Source organism: Capricornis sumatraensis, chromosome 2 (assembly GCF_032405125.1).
Source record: "Capricornis sumatraensis isolate serow.1 chromosome 2, serow.2, whole genome shotgun sequence".
NCBI classification, from domain to species: domain Eukaryota; kingdom Metazoa; phylum Chordata; class Mammalia; order Artiodactyla; family Bovidae; genus Capricornis; species Capricornis sumatraensis.
In genome coordinates, this window is record NC_091070.1 from 2282501 (window position 1) to 2296862 (window position 14362).

Genomic DNA, 14362 nt, shown 5'->3' on the forward strand with positions numbered 1-14362 from the left:
TTGCGTTTTTTAATTTCAGGAATTATATTCTTCAGCTCTGGAAATTCTGTTTGAGGCATCCCCAAATCAACCAAGTCTGCCTGGTTTTAGTAATCCAGTGTTTCTAATATTTGCCAATTCCCTCTTTTATTTTTATTTTTTTGGTACATATGTTACATTCTTTGTCTAATTATTGCAGTATTTTCAGACTTTACAGTTCAGATTCTGTGGGTTTTTTTTTTCTTTTTTCTGTTTTCTCTTACAGTGGCTTATTTCTTTTGTATTTAATTATTTCTTTTTTTTTTAATTGTGAACCTGCGTTCTTTAAAGTCTTATATGTGAGAGTTCTTTGGGGTTTGAAGTACGTTCTTCCAAAAAGGGTCTGTGTTTCCTCTAGGAGGTGCCACTGGGCACTTTAAACTGAATATAGCTTGGGGTCTGTTGGTCCACACGATAGAATTCTGGCCTCACATCCACAAGACTTCAGACTCGTGGCTTAAAACTCTCAAGGGAGGCTTTTCTTGTCTCCAGTTCCATCTGGAGCTGAGGTCAGGTTGGCCTTTATCCCCCTGTCTGCCGCTGATTCCCTAGGATCTCACTGAAGGCCTCATCATTCACGGGTCCCCGCATTCCACGTGGCGTTTTCACATTTATACGTTCCTAGTGGGCTATTTGGTGATTTTAGGTTATGAGCTCCTACTTGGTTCAGCTTGATATGCAGGCATCCTGATGGCCTTGGCGTGGGTTGCTGTCTTCAGGAGAGTTTTTGCTTTGTGAACTTGTGCTGGGAGCCTGGGCAGCAATGTGTCTGAGGGCGCTGTAACCCCCCGAGGGGCCTCAGTAACCCAGGAGCTGCCTGAGCTTCCCCCTGCAGCGCCCTCCCCGCAAGTGTGGGCTCCTGTCCCAGGGCTGGAGGCCGCATTTGCTCCACAAAGCCCTGCCTTCCTCACATGCCTGCTGCTCACATTTCAGATTTTGTCTTTTTTATTTTTTTTAAGATTTTCATCTGTGTGTGTGTGAAGTTCTTTTGGTCTGTGTGTGTTTACGTGGATCTCCAAGATTCCCCTTATTTTCCAAGGAACCCAGCAACGACTAAAAACACATCGCTGTCCTTCACCCAGGGTCTTTTGTATGGTAGTTGGAAGAATGCCTTCTGAATATCTTTTCTTCCACCAGCTGGGAACGGAAGCGTCTGGTCCCCTCTCATCCTTGGTGTCTTTCTACCTGTGGTCCGTTTTGGACAAAAGCTCTGCACAGCGAGCACTGCTTCTGTCATCCTCTTAACCCCACCTGCTTCTCTTCACACTTGGCAAAAGAGCAGAGTTCTCAAGTAAACCCCTAAGAAGGACGACTTCGCCCTACATGCTCCCCTGCAGGTTGAAAGCCATCAGTTCCAGAGAGAACCCTAGTGCACAGGTGGGAGGGTGGGGTGACGACACGCAGAGGCGCTGTGGTAATGGAACAAATCGTGCGCAGGTCCCGAGTCAGCAGGACGGCCGTGTCTGGCCAGAAGCCATCCCTGAACTTGTGGGCGGCGAGGAGTGCACGTTCCCACCCTGAACTAATGTGATTTCTCAGCTTCCATGTTGAGTATTTCCTACCGATTTGACAAGAGGATTAATACCAGGTTTTTACTTGAGATGAATAACACATGGTTCTGTGGGGTCCCAGTGAAGTCAGGTGGCTTAAGTTTATGCTAACATGATCGCCGTGAGTACCGTTCCTTAGAAAACGAAGCTGGAAAATGGCAGGCACTGCAGACGTAGCCCACGTTCATTTTGATGAACGGTATTCAAGGGGGTGGTTAGACGTTCTCCCTCTCCCAACATCGCGCGCCCAGCCCGCCTGCTCTCTGCTTTGTGAAGTAGGTGGCGTCCTGCAATGACAGACCCTGCGGCAGAAGTCTGACACCGGTCAGTGCAGCCGGCCCACCCCACCACGAGCAGCGCTGCTTCGAGTGATTGATATTTGAAGGAGCTTGTCGCTTCCTGCTGAGTTTGTGTGCAATAATAAACTCTCAGAGAAAGCTAACTGCTTCACGTGAGAAGGAGGCGCTCTTACACTCCACTCTAGCTCCCGGAGGTTCCCTCTGTGCGCCCGTTCTCACCCAGAGGCGTCGTCAGTGTGCTGGCTTCCTGCCTCCGTCACAGGGAGCTCCCTTCCCGGGGAGGCCGGGCACGCGCTGCAGTCTCCTGTTCCAGCCATCTTTGAGGACCAGCAGGGTCGCCCCGAATCACTCACAGGGTTCCCTGAGTTTGTTCTCTCTGTCTGTCTGTGAGGTGGTGGAGTGGGGCTGGGAATGCGGGGCGTGGATCTTGGGACCCCGCCCCGCCCCGCCTCGGATCCACGGGCTCGGGAAGTGATGTGCTTCTTTCTTTTGCTTCGCTTCCTGTGATGCCTTTAAGAAGGTCTCCATGCGGTGCTCTCGTGCTTGCATATATATTTTTTTTTAAGTATATTTGATTTACAGTGCCCTGTTAATTACTGCTACTAAGTCACTTCAGTCGTGTCCGATTCTGTGCAACCCCATGGACTGCAGCCCACCAGGCTCCTCCGTCCATGGGGTTTTCCGGGCGAGAGCACTGGAGCGGCTGCCATTGCCTTCTCCGGTGGTGATCACTCCTGTATAGCAAAGTGATTCATTTATACACATATATGTGTTCAGTTGCTTCAGTCCTGTCCAATTCTTTGCGACCCCGTGGACTGTATCCCACCAGGCTCCTCCATCCATGGGATTCTCCAGGCCAGAAGACTGGAGTGGATTGCTATTCCCTTCTCCAGAGAATCTTCCTGACCCAGGGATCGAACCTGGGTCCCCTGCATGGCGGGCAGATTCTTGAGCACTGAGCCCCCTGGGAAGCCCTGTACAAGCATTTATATATTTATATATACACACATTCTTCTTTTTGCTATTCTTTTCCATTATGGCCTAGGCTTGTTTTGTCCTTGAAAGAAGGAGAGAGAAAGAAGCTCTCGGGTTCAGAACCCCGCCTCTTGCATGGACGGAGTGAGACGCAGCAGCCACTTTCTTTCTGGCGCGTTTCTCCGTCTCTACCCGACACCCCAGACTTTTTACTTGAAAGAAGGGTCAGCCTGTGGGAAAGGAAGAGCGCGGGGACCCCCACGTGCGCCTTCAGCGGGACGCACGAAGAGTCCGCCTTTTGCACTGCTTGCCTTTTCCTTGACTCCTTTGCTCCCAGAATCCTCTCCCTCTCCACGGCACCGCCCTGCCCTTCCCCGGGGCCCCCTCCTCAGGGAGTGTCCGAGAAGGCCCCCCACCCAGTCCACCTGCTCTCTGCTGCACAATCCCACCTGCTCCGGCGCTTGCTCAGTGCCTCCCATGAGGGTCCCCTCCCTGCCCGGCACCATGCTAGGCCCTGAGGACATCCCAGGGGCCAGGCCCTGCCTTGTGGGCTGACCCTCGCATGGGAACCACCACACAGTCCATGGTGATGGTGGGAGGTGCCAGCCGTGGAGGGAATTCGGGGTGCTGACAGTTGGGGCAGTTGGGACAGGTGTACCCACAATCCCAAGATCTAGAAACATTTTCACTGGTAGGCGGGCCAGTGGGAAAGGGGGCCAACATGGTGCAGCAGAAAGTACCCCCCCCACTGCCCAGAACCCCCAGCCCCCGCACCCACGGCCATACGCCGTGTCCCCCACAGGCCTCCGTGCCCTCTCTCTGCCCCCTGCAGCCATAAGGGACCCCCCTCCCTGAGTGTTCCTCCCCAGTTGCCTCACTGCCGGCCCCTCCTGTGCACCAGGCAGACAGGATCCACGCCTGTCCACACAGCGTGTGGCCGAACCCCATGGAGGCATCACGGTCCTCGCTGGTCCAGACACCAGCCGGCGGTCACCCACGTTCCACAGCCCCGTGAAGCAGGGCGGGGCGGGGGTGCAGACACTGTGTCCCTCTTGCCAAAAAGAAAGCACAAGAGAGGCCCGCTCCCTGCTGGGACATACGGGCATGACAGCATGCTCGGAGGTGTGACGGTCCTGTTGGGCTCTGGTGGGGACACGTAGGTGCCCTGCTCACAGTGCCGATCAGAAAAGAGGAAGAGTCGGTCTGGTGGTGTAGCTGAGCGCTCGAGAGCCAGGCTTCGCTTCCCACCCCTGCTCTTTTGATGAGCTGTGCGGCTTTAAGTAAATCACCAAACTCGCCCAGACCTCGCCTCTAGCATCTATAGAATGAGGGTGCTAATAGAACCACTTTATAGAGTGGAATGCGATCTCTGCAGATACACAGGCGCCTGGCAGGTGGTCAGCTTAGTAGATGGTAGCTTGTTGGTGTCGCAGCTGTGTAACCATGACTTGCTTCTCTGATCATCTGTGAGCATCCTCGTGAGTGTCTGGATCTCATGCCGCCTGGCCTGTCCACCCCCGGGACCCCCACCCTAGGGCCGCGCATCCTGAGGGGTGTGTGTGAGTGGATGAGGGAGGGGCCGCAGCAGCGAGGAGCTGCCACGCGGGGCAGGCGCCTCTGTTTCCCTGAACACCAGGTTTGGCCTGCTGACAAAGACTCCGGGTGCCGCCTTAGAGGAGAGCAGGCTTTTTTCCTCAGAAGGACCCAGCCGGCATCCCCGGCGTATCTCCACCACGCACTGGCGCGCACGTGAAACCCAGCACAGCTTGATTCTTACGGTTTGACAGGAGTGAGTGTGCTTCCACCGCCGTCACAGCGAGAGAGCGTTGCTTTGACGCCTCGGCCACACGAATGGAGTGGCCGTGTCCACGGCGGGAGGCCAGCAGGGATTTCGGGCCTCAGCCTCAGGGCAGAGGCTCCTGTTGGCAGACCGCTGGCCGGGCGTCCCCGTGTCTGCTCCGAGAGCTCGGGAGGCTGCCGGGGGCTGCTCCAGGGGGTTTAACCTGTCCTCTCTCGTCCCCGCCCTGCAGGAACGGCCTCCCCGGCTGCCGCCTGCGGACTGAGAGCGAGCCGGCGTGCGGCTCCCCGGTGGTCAGCGGGGACCCCAAGGAGGACCACACCTACAGCAGCGCCAAGGCTGCCGCCGCGCGCAGCGCCTCGCCCGCCAGCGACTGCGTCTCGTCCTCCTCGGCCGACGAGCCCGACGAATTCGCCGCCAAGGGGGGCCCGGAGGGCAGCGAGGGCAGCTGCCCGAGCCGCGAGAGCCACAGCGAGCCAGAGGAGGACGGCCGGCCGCGCGGCCCCCGGGAGGTCCCCGGCGACGGTGGCCCCGCGCCCGCGCACAAGAAGCGGCCGCCCGCGGCCAAGGCGCGGAAGGTGCCCAGCGACACGCTGCCCCTCAAAAAGAGACGCACGGAGAAGCCCCCCGAGAGCGACGACGAGGAGATGAAGGAGGCGGCGGGCTCGCTCCTGCACCTGGCGGGCATCCGGTCCTGCCTGAACAACATCACCAATCGGACGGCAAAGGGGCAGAAGGAGCAAAAGGAAACCGCGAAAAATTAACGAAAACAAGTCACTGATTTGTTTTGAACTTACGGCCATTTGGTTTCAGCATGTCAGGAGATTTCTAATGATTTGTGGCAATATCAGCAATTTATTATTATTTTTTTCTTTTCTTTTTCCTTTGGTTTGCTTTTCTTTCTTTTTTTTTTTTTTTAAATTTGCCCCCCCCCTTGGTTTTGGACCCTTAAGAATTTTATGTTTAAAGGAGATTGAAGCCATAGAACTCACGCTGACACTCAGCCGTTTTACAAAAGCTTTTCATTACCTGAAGACAAAACCGAAAAAGCCAAAATGACCATTGCTTCCTCCAGCTTGTCTCAGAATCCCGCGGCTGAATCCACAGGGATGCAGCGGTCATGCCGTGGGGACACACACCCAGCACTAGAAGGCACCTGCACAAGGTCACCACCGATCAGGCCCAACCTTTAGGTTGAAGAGGTCAGGGTGTGCACCCAGCGGGGGTCCGTGAGTGAGCCCACATAAGGCAACTTGAGGAGACGGAAGGACCCCTGGCTCTCCTAGGAGCAGACCCAGGCTCGTGCCACTGGGGCATCAGATGATGCCAGGAGAAGCCTTGGCGTGGCTCCACGCATGCAGTGTGAGGTGGGAACAGGGCGGTCACCAGTCCTCTGTGCTTCTTAACCACGAAGCCCAGTAGCATCTCTGCAGGCAAACACTGGACCGCTCTTGTCCACCAGGTCTCAGTGACTCATGAGGAGAAACTGGGTCAGTTGGTAATGATGTTGCTGATCACTGGATTCTGTTCTGCATTAAATGAAAAGCAGGTTCCACAAGCCATAAGCCTGAAGGTTGGTCCTGCTCCTACGCACCTGTGCACACACACACACACCACACACACGAAAGAGGAAAAAAAAATGCAAAAAACAAGCTATGTCTTCTTAACTGCCCAAGTGAAAATCAAGTTCCAAGAAATTACCATAGCTGTCAAGGAAATAATGGTACAAAACTTTTTCTGTCTGTCAAAATCATTTGATCCAAGTGGAAACAAAAAGCTTTGGACCTGCCATTAGTATTGAGGGGTATTTTTAAAAGATGAAAGGCACATTGATGGACAAACTAAAGTAAAACATGGCAAAAAAAGAAAGAAAAACAAAACTCCTATACTGCCCTCAAAATGGAGTTTGCAGTTAACGTCAGTCAGTATTCATCTTTGCAAAAATCAAAATGATTTCCACATTCAGCCGTGTAGCCAGCAGAAATTTCTGATCCACAATGCATGGAATTCCTTTGAAAAAAGAAAAAAAAAATCACAAAAACACAAACTTTTTTTTATTCAAAAATAACAAAGTTCTTGTAAGGTAAATAATGTATTTAGCATGAAGCATGAATTATTTTCATATAAATATAGAAAATAGAGAAAAGGCTATGCCTCTAATTTTTAAGCCCTTAGGCTTAGAGGTTCTTTTGGTTTTCTTCTTTTTTCCTTTTTTTTTTTCTTTCCTTTTTTTTTCCTTTATTTTTTTTTTCCTTTTTTCCGATTATTTTGTTTTGGTTTTTTGAAGCAGGTGTTTAAGGTTTAACCTTCTTCAGGGACAAATTCTGACTGTTGGGGAGCTTACTCTGCAATACAAAAATCTCTTCATGTTCTGGTAGGGCCTGGATGGCGGCGCTCTGGATTGCCTTGTCTGCACTTCAGCCCCCGGCCCCTCTGATTCTCTGTTGAAAAGTGTGTCCTTTCTCTCTGTCTGTGCATGTTTACCGTGACGCAATAATCTGAGGGCAAACTGAGTCGTGAGTGTGTGTGATAGAATCAAGAGCATTATGGGACGCTGACTTGAGAAAACCAGGACTGAGATTTGGTTTCTAGGGAAAACAGGCAGTGAATGATTGTGCAAATTTGCCAGGAGAAGGGGAAACACACGACTGGGCCTTATCGGATGAGGGTGTGAGTTAGGGTACCTGTGACGGATAGAGTGCCATGGGCCTGGGAAGGCCCAGCCCCCAGACGTTCCCCCGACGCCGGTCACGGCGTCCCCACCGCCTGGGTGCTCGATCCCACCTGGAGCGAAGCCCACCTCGATTGTGGGCGCGGCGCCCAGACCACCAGGGGACGGCGCGCAGCCCGGAAGAAGCTCCTGTTAGCTTTGCCTGAAAGAAAGGAGTTAGGGAGATCAGAGGAACCTCTGAGAGAGTGATCTTCCGCCCACACGGAAGGGGATCTTCAAGCATAAAGACACCTGCTCTCAAGATGCGGTGGTGAGGGGAAGGAGGGGACTGGAGTGGTCTTCACTTTTGGAAACAGGCCGGGGTGGGCCGTGGCGGAGCCCTCCGCCCGCCCCGGGCTCGGCCCGCAGCTCCAGCTGCCTGGACGGCGGGAGAGGTTAACCCGTGCGTCCTCTGCCTCTGGGCTGCTGCTGAGAGGAGCTGAGAAAAAAGATCTACAGCCCTGCGCAGGTCGGCCTCATTACTGAACCTGCGTGCGCCCAGCGCGCTTGTGCTGGGCGTAGAGAGATGGGGGTAAGGATGTCTTTTCGAAGCGCTCCGTACCCTCCGTCTCCCCAAACCAACGTCTGACACCCCAAAAGCCATCCGCAGCTGCGGGACCCGGGCGGCACTTGGTGGTGTCCCCTCACCAAGCCCCCCTCAGCCCCCCAACCCTCCCAGATCCAGACTTCCCTCCCGAAAGGCAGAGACAAACATCCAGGACTGTTTTTCTGGCGGGGGTTCCTTCCGATGGCGACCCCCACCGGTGGGCTGTCTCCCCTCATTTCCTTTTTTCTAAAGGAGCAAAGGCCTCTTTTAGAAAATAATAAAATGCAATGTGTGTGATTTACTTTTCTGATCTCTTTGAGAAATAGAGAAATATCTTATAAAAGTGTGTTCTTAACTCCAGAACCACTCTTTTTGCATAAATACCTCATCGGGCAGCTTTCTAAGTGTTATTCCCTGCGTCTCCTGCAGTCCCTAACACAGGAGCCGCTGGGAGACCTAGGGGAAACTTTAGTGAGGGTACTTTTTTCTATTTTTCTTCTGTTTTTGGAGGCATACACATTATGCATAACCAAAACAATGGCTCAATTGTGTTTAACTTTGTATTTTGATTGTTGAGAAAAAAAAAAAAAGTATCAATGTGTATGTGGCCGTTCATAGTGACTTCATTGCGGAATGAGGTTGTCCATGTCCTTGCCAAGCCCGGGGGCAGAAGACACCCTCTCTCACCCCCTCCTCCAAGAGCAGTAGAGAATTTAAGCACAAGCCTATTTGTGAAAGAGTATTTTGCTCAAGTGTCATTCACTCTAGTCTTGGAATTTCTTCCCAAACATCAGGTGTTCTTTTAGCTTCCAAACTACCCTGTGTACTCATTTAGTCTTGACAAAAATCGCCTGAGCACCGTTCCAGGGGTGGGGTGTTTTTGCTTTGATTTCTCCTGCTGGGAGAAACAGCATTTCGTGTGTCATTCCAGTATCTCCCATACGCACGTGGGGCGGGGGGTGGGGGTCAGTGGGGAACTATAGCAATATTTGAAGATGCTTTGGGGAAACAACCGTGAACACGTCCGCACCGTGACATCCGCATTTGCTTGTCGGTCCTAGGACACATTTAAGAGACGGAGACTACGCTCTTTCTTCTTAAATGCTATCCACATGGAAAGTCATTTTCATGCCGCTGCAGTTGTCTCTTATCTTTGCCTAGTACTTTGTGGAAAGGGTCTGCATCATGGATTTTCCCAGCCTTATGATACACCCTGAGCTCCTATTTCCCTCCCCCCTCTCTAAGCAGTATACGTATATGTATCTATATATACACATGTTCAAGGGTTCTCTGGTCAAATTGTCCATCTGAAACTAAAGTGAACCCACCCCACCGACAACGGTTGGAAAAAACCCTGGCCAAAACAGCTGTGGCAGATTTTAGTCTGGCGGCTGCGTTTTTCAGAAGGACTGTGTGGGAAGCTTCTCCCAAGAGCTGGTTTTTTTTTTCCCTGGGAGAGGCACAGGGTGTCTGGCTCTGGCTGGGCGAGGCCGTGAATACCACATCTCACCTGGGGGGCCAGCTTCGGGCTGTGGGCTTTGTAGGGTGAAGACCTTCCAGATGGCTTTTGTCCAGCTCAGTCCTGGGGCCCAAATGCTACCAGCCCCCCGCCTCAGTGCCCTCCGCCCCGCACTCCACACGTGTGGGCCCCCAGCGTCTCATCCAAGAGCTCTCGGAGAAGGAATCAGAGTTCTGTACAAGTGACCTGCATGGGAGGGTTTTCCATATGGGATTGGATTCAACTCCATGTGACTTCTCTTTCCCTTTAAACTTGATTCAGATTGGGACTCGTTTCTTTCTGGTGGATCACAGCTGCCCAGATGTTGCCATTTTCTTTTTTATATTTCTGTAGAGGAGTATTTTTCTTTCATCTTCAAGATTTTTTTTTTTTTTTGCCACCAAAAGAACACACGTGAGCTCCGTGTTCCCTCTTGATCGTGACTTAACCCGTGTTGACAGTTCAGTCCTTCGTGTCGTAGGTCCCAGCTCGAGTACTATATCAAACACTGTTATGCACATAACGCAGCACTGTGATCTAATTTAATACTTTTTTATTATTTATACTACTATATATAATATACATCAACACTTTTGCTATAGAACCTAAGTGGTAACCCTCTTTTTAGTTACCTGCCAAAACTCGGGACTTTGGTTTATATTGCAGTTAACACAGTTACAAAGTTGGAATGGTGTCTTTTTTTTTTTTCTTCGTTGTAATGGAATGTGTAAATCAAAGTATATCCGTTGTGTGGTGTTCCCGTCCCTGGAGCCCCGTGAGGATGTCCACAGGGCGTGCAGTGTTCTGTGTAGACCCACCTGCCTTTGTGAACCCATCTGTCAACCCCCCTTCCTAGGAGAGAGCGCGGCGATGGTGGCCAACTGCTCTCTCTGCCCCCTACTGGTTATTCTTGAATTAAGCACAGACTCCGTTGCTTTATCATGAATAATGTGTGTGACCTTACAATTCTTCCACAGTTCAGCAAACAAGTGCTAGCGTCACTGACCAAAAATTAAGGAAGGAAAATCCGATGTTTCAAACGATCCACCTTTTAACGGCCGAAACCAACGCGTCTATGGTGCTGCGTTCTGCTGTTGTCCTACTTTTGAAATCAGACCTGGGTGAAAGATCACTCCTGACTTAACTGTGATCATGCTCACAAGTACCCTTCCTGTTCGTTTTGTTAGCGCTGAAATCAAGACTATTTATTTGGAATAGATACAGCAGTGTTTTCCACTTCCTTTGCAACAGTTGAGAACAGCCTTCCCTACTTTTTGCAAAGAGTTAATATTCCATATTGGATTCGCAAAGACTTCGATATGGTGTATCTAGCAAACCCAGAAATTGTCTTTCATCCTTTCCTGACTGTGGCCTGAGTTCCCAGCCCCTCCCTTTTGTTAGATGAAACTCTTAGCACAAGTTCAGTTATTTAAACGTGCAGCATTGCTTGAGTGTGTGTGTCGGGCCATCGACACAGCTGATTCAGTAACCCGCTGTCATTCACACTCACTACTTACACTGCCATGGTGACAATGTGGAGGAAGCAAGTATCCGTGTGTGTCTGGGAAGCATTACACACTTGTACATTTTTTTATACTCTGATTCTGTAACATTTCTGAGTTCTGTTTTTGTTTTACAGAAAAATAAATAACAGTGATAAAGCAATCAGAAGACAAGAGGTTTACTCTCAATACTTGGGGTCGTCTGACCTCTGGCCAATAGACCTCCGTGGCCAAATTTATTCACTTAGAGTAATAAGTTTTCAAAAGCCAATTTTCGTCGGTGTTTTTTTCTGTATGAAACTGCCAATATCATGAACAGAAAGGGAGAACCGTAAAGGAGAAAGTGGCGTTCGGTCGCGTTTGTGTTGCCTAGAGGAAGCGTGGAAGCAGGCACAGCCCGCCCACCTTGAGGGACCTGATGGTGTTGCTTTGGAGGCATCCATCCATACTTGCATTTCGCATCCTTCGTATGTAATCATATTGCCAAAGACAAACTATTTCACCATTTATTGTAAATAACACTTTCCCCCAGACCTTCCATAAAGTTTCTGTGATGTATTGTCTTCCAGTTGCAATAAAAATGACTGAGATGCATCAACTGAGGCAGCGCCGCGTCGTAGTGTGTGCCCTGCGTCTCCGCACGCGAACGCTCAGCAGTAAACGCATCTGCGCTTGTGCGCGCCCCAGGCGGTGTGTGCCGTTCTTTTTGCGGCCTCCGCGGCGCTTGGCTGTGCCTTTCGCGTTGTGCTCAGCCACGGCCAGGCACGCTCTGTGCAACCCCATGGACTGTAGCCCGCCAGGCTCTTCTGTCCCTGGACTTTTCCAGGCGGGAATACTGAAGTGGGCTGCCGTTTTCTACTCCAGGGGATCTTCCTGACCCGGGGGTCAAACCCACTACTTCTGAATTGGCAGGCGGGTTTCTCGCCACCACACCCCCTGGGAAGCCCAGCCTCTTCTCCTTTTCAGAAAACCACCCAGCTTTTGCAAACACACAGATTTGCAGCCAAAGGCCGAGCTCACCTGTGGGTCTCAGGAGACGTCTAGGTTTGACCTAAAGAGTCACAGGACAGCAGACCTCCCACCGTGAACTTGGGGTTCAGACAGACTGTGCCTTTCATTTGGAAGTTGTCAGGTGATATACTAAAGTTGTTCAGTGGGGCTGGAGCCTGTCAGCCTATCCCAGGTCCTTAGGGCTTCTGCAGATAAGTTGCCAAACCCTGAGACTCGGACCTTGAGGGCCTCCGGGAGGGAGCTGGGTGGGAGGAGAGCGGCTGGGACGAGTCCAAGGCCAGGGAGCCAGGACCCCTGCGGAGGAGAGGAGGGGGCGAGCTTGCAGAGGGCTGCTCCCTCTGACGGTTTCGCTAGTAGGCGTGTTAACCCGTAGATCTCACAGCGGCGCTGGCCCCGGTAGACCTCCACCGCCTTCAGCTGGGCTCCGCACGCACGGGTCTGGTAGGTGCCCAGGCTGTCCCTTCTGTGCTCAAGGCGTTACTGGAAGGTCACTTCAAGCAGGGCCTGCTGGGCTGGATTCCCAAAAAGCTTCTCAAACTGTCACCCCAGGATCCAGTGGTTTGCCAAGGTTCCAGCCGGGTCCCCTTGCGTTGTTTTTCCACCTTCAGAGCGGTGGTGTTCCCTCCTGGATGAAAAATCTTCCACATTGATTGGGAGGGAAATCAGAAATCTATTGGGAGGGAAAGCAGAAAGTCATTTGGATCAAATCTGATGAACTCTGGGTAGTTGCCCAAGTCAGGTAAGGCTTAATACCAAAGTGTGGGCACTCACCGTCAAATGCCCATACCAGACATTCCATAAGTGAGTCTCAAGGTGTCTGCAGACAAGATGCCCAGATAGGTTATCAGAATACCTGAGGGAACTCTGTCAAGATGATAGACAAGGACTTGCATGCTCAGTCATGTCCAGTTCTTTGCAAGCCCCTAGACTAGCCGCCAGGCTTCTCTGTCCATGGAGTTTTCCAGGCGAAAATACTGAAGTGGGTCGCCATTTCCTCCTCCGGGGGATCTTCCCTACCCAGGGATCGAACCTGAGTCTGCGGCATCTCTTGCATTGGCAGGCAGCTTCTGATGACACCTCCAAAATTCAGTTCTGACCTCCGGGGGACGTTGACCATTCCACAAAAGAGAGGGGAAAAAATCTGGTAGGTGTTTGTTACCTGCAGTGAAGACCCCAGTGGGGTCTATTATAAGACAGTATAAGTGGGAGAGGAGATAGGTGAAAAACTGCCCCGAAGTCACGTTCACCGTACTGGGTGTTGCACAGTGCTTTCATTCTTTTCTTTTAACTCAAGAAGCATTCAGGGACTTCCCTGGTATCCCAGTGGTAAAGAATCCACCTGCCAGTGTAGGGGACACGGGTTTGATCCCTGGTTTGGGAAGATCCCACAGCTACTGAAGCGGGCACACTGCAGAGCCCGGGCTTCATAACAGGAGAGGCCACCGCGGTGAGAAGCCTGAGCACCGCGGCTGGCGGAGCCCCTGCTCACCGTGACCAGCGGAAGCCGGCCCGCAGCAGCCCAGACCCGGCACAGCCAAAAATAAATGAATAAGCAGAATGTAAGAAGCCAAGATGGATAAACAGAACAGAAGAGCCAGAAGGCGCATTTGTTCAGCACCCACTCTGTCCCAGTGGCCGCTGGACCACAAAGACAAGGAGGGCCCGTCTGGCGGGACGTGAAGCTACAGAAGGGGAGCTGAGCTGCTGAGAAGGGCACACGCTCGGGTGCTTAGAAGGCCCCCAGGCGAGCTGGGGCCCATCTTCCTGGAGAAGAGCTTCCTGAGGGCTCAGCAGCAACGGTCTTCCTGCAGCTAGTCCAGGGTCTCGCCAGGGGGCTGGCCTGAGAGGACGGCACCAGGTCTGTCTCTGAGCTGCTGCTGCGCGTGCTCTGCACGCCCTTCCCTGGTGTTCCCCTCCCCCTCATCTGTGTCCCCTGCCCCCATCAAAGTGGGGCCACAGCCGCTGCTTTCCTCTCCCCTGAAAAGAGGGAGGCAAAGGAATGACCAGTGTTTTCATTGTATTAATGTTGAAAGCAGCTTGGCCTAAGGGTGAAGAAAGAAGAAATCAAAAGTACTCCTGAAGCTTACATTTGGAAGTGACTTTCATCCCATGGTTTAATAGCAGCATCTGCGATTCGGTGCTATGCACTGGGGAACTGTATATCTAATGTCCTGCGTTGCCTTTGAGCAAAAACTATACGAGATTCTGGACTCTGCCTTGAGGATGTAATTATTTGCTGGAGAGATGCTTTTTGCATATTTAAGTAGCATGCAAGTTCTCCTCTAACCTTTAGGTAATCTAGATGTGGCCTCTTTCTGCTCTTTAAAACTTCTTCCTGGACAGTTGAAAATGGATTGTCTTTGGAAAAGACCAGCATCACTGTCTTCAAAGCTGTGTGAGTCCTCAGAGCAGTGGCAGGACGCCTCGGCCCCGCCCCAGGCAGCTCGGGGCCCA

The 14362-nt window shown here is 51.8% G+C and overlaps 1 protein-coding gene across 1 annotated transcript in view; it reads left to right on the forward strand.

The window, feature by feature from the left end:
• Positions 1 to 5404, forward strand: part of FOXN3 (forkhead box N3) — a 320291-nt gene extending 314887 nt beyond the window's left edge. Inside the window, exon 7 of the mRNA XM_068966402.1 lies at positions 4873 to 5404. Coding sequence (XP_068822503.1) covers positions 4873 to 5404 — 532 coding nt within the window. The remainder of the gene's footprint in view (positions 1 to 4872) is intronic.
• The last annotated feature ends 8958 nt before the right edge of the window (positions 5405 to 14362 follow it).